General features: G+C 40.5%; 1 protein-coding gene across 1 annotated transcript; it reads left to right on the top strand.

Annotated features, from left to right (window-relative positions):
• Positions 1–1,973: 1,973 nt before the first annotated feature.
• LOC104966487 (angiopoietin-related protein 2-like) lies at positions 1,974–3,604 on the top strand (the record flags this gene model as incomplete). Its single annotated transcript, XM_010795677.1, has 2 exons — positions 1,974–2,247; positions 2,818–3,604. Coding segments are annotated over 2 exons (474 nt in total), but the record flags the coding sequence as incomplete, so codon positions are not given.
• Positions 3,605–4,627: the final 1,023 nt, after the last annotated feature.

Here is a 4,627-nt window from a genome sequence, read left to right on the forward strand (position 1 = left end):
AGGTCAAGAAACCGTCTGCCGGAGCTGAAACATAAAAAATGAAATATAATAATCCTAGTGAAGAGCCAGCCAGTGGATGCTGTGTTTGGGCTTTGGTGGGGTGTTACATTTTCAGGGGGTGAAAAGCATTGGTGGTCTGTGTGAGCAACACATAACGCTGAACAAACATTACATAGACAGGAAATACATAACATAAAAACAAACCTGACACATATTGATCATTCTTAATTGATGGTATTATGTGAGGTGAATTATTTTTGCTGCTTCTCTGACCTAGGCTGAAATTCATATCAAATTATAAGCAAGAAATATATTTTGGGGAGCTCCAACAAGTCTACTTTTCAACTGTGGAAGACGCTGCTATAACTCTTAAATAACCTCATATGCAAAGGGTAGTAGCATAGTATCATCTTTAGGCTCATACTTGTATGACATGCTTTCCTGCAAATATTCTCAATCTGTTTAACTGAATTCAGGTTTTGTCTGAGATGCTTTGTTTTAGCACATGTCTCTTTAAACCCTACCTCCTGAAAAATGTCTTCTCTGGTTAGAGGTTCTTAGTCTTCTGTTTCTGTGCTATCATTCAGCAAGGGAATTACTCAAACAACACTGTAGAGGCACTTGTTATCATACAAAGGTCCTGATAGCTGCCGCCAAACCAACTTCAACTGTTGCCTGCATCATAAATTCCTTCGAATAACAACTAAAGGCAAACTAGCCCGTAAGCCCACTATTTACCTGTCTGTGAGGCAATCGTTCTCTATGCTGTTAGTATTAGATTGTTATAGTTGAGCTTTCTTCTGTATTACTCTTTCACATACGGACACTTTAAGACCTAAGGCTGCATACATACAAGTCGCTGTTATTAAAGATCCCATGTCATGGCCATTTCTACTGATCATAATTCCATTGTTGAGGTCTACTAGAATAGATGTACAGTATATTGTGCAATTTTCCAAACTCACATTGGTTTGTCATACAGCATCTCTAAAGTATGTGTATTCACTCTCTGTCCTAAACGGCTTGTTGGACTTCCGGCCCCCCCCCTCCCTTTGAGCCCAGTGTGCTCTGATTGGTCGGGACGTTGCGAGGCTCGCTGCTCAGTGAGCTGGCTTACTGGTGTTGTTTCCGGGTCGGCGATACAGCGGGACAGCGGGAAACTCATCCTGAGCACACACAAACACTCACAGCCGAAGTAAAAACAATAAGTGTGGCTTGATATTGAGTAAGAAAAAGGTTTATAAACGCTGTGAGAATGGGTCAGCGGAGAGCATTTCTCCACGATCCCAACTCATCTATTGCCAACCAGGGAGCTCTATGCAAGTCAATGGGACTCCCTGTTAGTTGAACATTTACGCCAAAGGTCCTGGTGTGTGAGGAGCTCTGCGGATTGGTCCATTTTGGAAAAAGAGAAATCTCCAATGAGGCGTTCTGGGACAGCATAGACAGGTATTTTCTGTGTTAGAGTTTTACTCGCTACAGGGTGTACTTTGAGGGGTTTTGACTCTGCAGACCGTTTACATGCATAAAAACCTTCATAACACAGAAGGGGACGGGTAATAACCGGAAAAGCATGACATGGGACCTTTAACTTATGACACTAACTAAGAATACATATAAATAAATGATAATAATAACACACACTATAAACAGCAAGAAAATAAATGTTAAACTATTAAATAATATAAAGAGATATATATAGCTCCAACAAGTAGATTTCCCTAGTATCATTACTTTTACACAAATAATTGTGCTTTCTACATTTTACATTTTCAAAACATAAATTAATTAAAATGGGGGAATTGCTTTGGCATTTCCTATTAAGTAAAATTAAAGAAGTTAGGGCCAGATAATTTTTAACCACGAGTATATGCACTTTTACTTGAGTGAAGGATGTGTGTCATGTTTTCCATCTCTGGTTAGAACAGTTGGATGAGCTTACATGCAGCTAATTCAATGTCTCTCTCTTGTGACAGCAAGGGTTTGGAAACATTGATGGGGAGCACTGGTTAGGTCTGGAGAACATCTACTGGCTGACTAACCAGGCCACCTACAAGCTGCTGGTCACTCTGGAGGATTGGATCGGACGTAAGACTTACGCAGAGTACGCCAGCTTCAGAATCGAGTCTGAGGCTGACTTCTACCGGCTGCGAGTGGGACGATACCAGGGAAACGCTGGAGACTCGCTGACCTGGCACAACGGCAAGCAGTTCACAACACTGGACAAAGACAACGACGCCTACACAGGTGAGGGAATTAAGTACTAGAGAAGGCTATCATAACTGTTGGTGTGCTTTCACTGTGGCTGAGAGGGATAAGTGGTTTTTTAAACAGAAGGTTGTGGGTTCGATCCCAGCCCGTGCAGACAACATGTCCATGTATCCTTGATACACCGAGTTGGTCCCGATGGCATGGTGTATAAATTTCAGCTGTTGTCATTCATACAGAGCAAATTGTCTCCCGCAGAAGAGAATGTTCCCCAAAGGGAGCTCTACTGTTCCCATTTTAATTAAAAATCATACAAAAATGCCAATTATGCAGTATCTTTTCTCATCTACTAAGATTTGTTTTCAACTTTAATTGACTGAATTGATCTGAAAATGTGGCTTATTAACACATGAATACTGTGTTATATATTTGAACATATATATTTAAGAAGTACAATAGCAGATGTTTAATTTGTGAGCCATATTGTGAGCCATTATACTTTTAGAATTTGCTGAGGGCAAACCGATTCAAAATGGTCCACGGGCCGCATTTGGCCCCCGGGCCGTAGTTTGGACACCCCTGGTCTAATCTAAGTCCTTGTATCTCCAGGTAACTGTGCCCACTACCAGAAAGGAGGGTGGTGGTACAACGCCTGCGCTCACTCCAACATGAACGGCGTGTGGTACCGGGGGGGGCATTACCGCAGCCGCTACCAGGACGGGATCTACTGGGCCGAGTTCAGAGGGGCAGCGTACTCTCTGAAGAAAGTGACCATGATGATACGACCCAATGCAAACACCGTCCATTAACACACTTTCTCATTTAGTCTGGGCTCTTAAAGCTAAATTGCACACAAAATAACTCACAAGTGAAGTGGCTGGAATATCTTTGCTTGAGTTTAAAATACAAAACTTACAATAGGAATCTAAATAAAGTCAGCATTGCATGTTTAATAGTAACAAAAGGAATTTATATCCAGAGATCAAACTTGGTAAAACACTGGTATTTCAGAGTATTATTGGTGGCCATATTGAGTATGTATGTATAATATATAGGGATCAACTCTACAGGAAATAGATCTGGTTATTTATTTCCCCCCCAAACATTTTATCATCATTTCCTTTGTTGCTTTATTTCATCTCATTTTGGTAGGATAAAGGTTAATAAAACAATGGATTGAAGGTCTTCTGACCACTGAATGTCAAAGTGATCAAAGTCAACTTTTCTAAATGAACAAGGAAATACCAGGGACTGTTAAAAAGGTCGAATCAGCACTGTGTTAGTGCGCGGATATAGTAAGCATCAGGTATTCTGTGTGTATATATGTGCTGCTTCATTAAGATTATTTTTATCATCTGTATGTTACCAATCTTGCAATAAAATACGCACAACTCTGCTAGTGTTTCCAGTGATTGAACTCCAATCTTTCATGACACTACCCTCCGCCTTCCTTCTCACAATGGGCAACTACCAATGGTTGTACAGCAATACTTAACATCGAGTAAAGCATAAATAAATTAGCAACAATAAAACAAATAGTAGCACTTGCAACCAGTAAGAAATGCTGATTTGAGATGTTACTCTAATATCAAAAACGTATTATTTGTTTATTATTTAATTATCCAGACCTGTCTCCCTTTGAAAATATGTGGCGCATTATGAAACGCAAAATACGACAACGTACACCCCGGACTGTTGAGCAACCGAAAGTCGTACATCAAGCAAGAATGGGAAATAATTCCACCTAAAAAAAGCTTCGACAATTAGTGTCCTGAGTTCCCAAACGCTTATTGAGTGTTGTTAAAAGGAAAGGGGATGCAACACAGCGGTAAACATGCCTGTCCCAGCTTTTTTGGAAAGTGTTGCAGTCATCAAATTCAAAATTAGTGAATATTGGCAAAAAAAAACATTAAGTTGACCTGTTTGAACATCTCTTCTCTTTGTAGTGTATTCAATTCAATATATGTCAAAAAGGATTTGCAAATTATTGTATTCTGTTTACGTTTTAAACAACGTCCCAACTTCATTGAATTTGGGCTTTGCAGCAGACACACACAAATCACTTCAGGGGACATTACATTGACTTACATGCATTTCCTGGAGACTTATCCTAACCATAACCAACACATGCCTAACCCTAACCAAGTCTTCACCCTAAAATTCATGATTCCCCTCATGGGGACCTCCATTTTGTCCCCATAAGGGATGCGAGTCCCCACACGTGACTGTGTAAACAGATGCAGGTCCCCACAAGGATAGTCACACACACACACACACACACACACACACACACACACACACACACACACACACACACACACACACACACACACACACACACACACACACACACACACACACACACACACACACANACAATTGGGGAGCTTTAAGAAGCTATCAAAAATGTTGGTCAATG

This window comes from Notothenia coriiceps, unplaced genomic scaffold (genome assembly GCF_000735185.1).
Source record: "Notothenia coriiceps isolate Sejong01 unplaced genomic scaffold, NC01 NC01_scaffold00002203, whole genome shotgun sequence".
NCBI classification, from domain to species: Eukaryota; Metazoa; Chordata; class Actinopteri; order Perciformes; family Nototheniidae; genus Notothenia; species Notothenia coriiceps.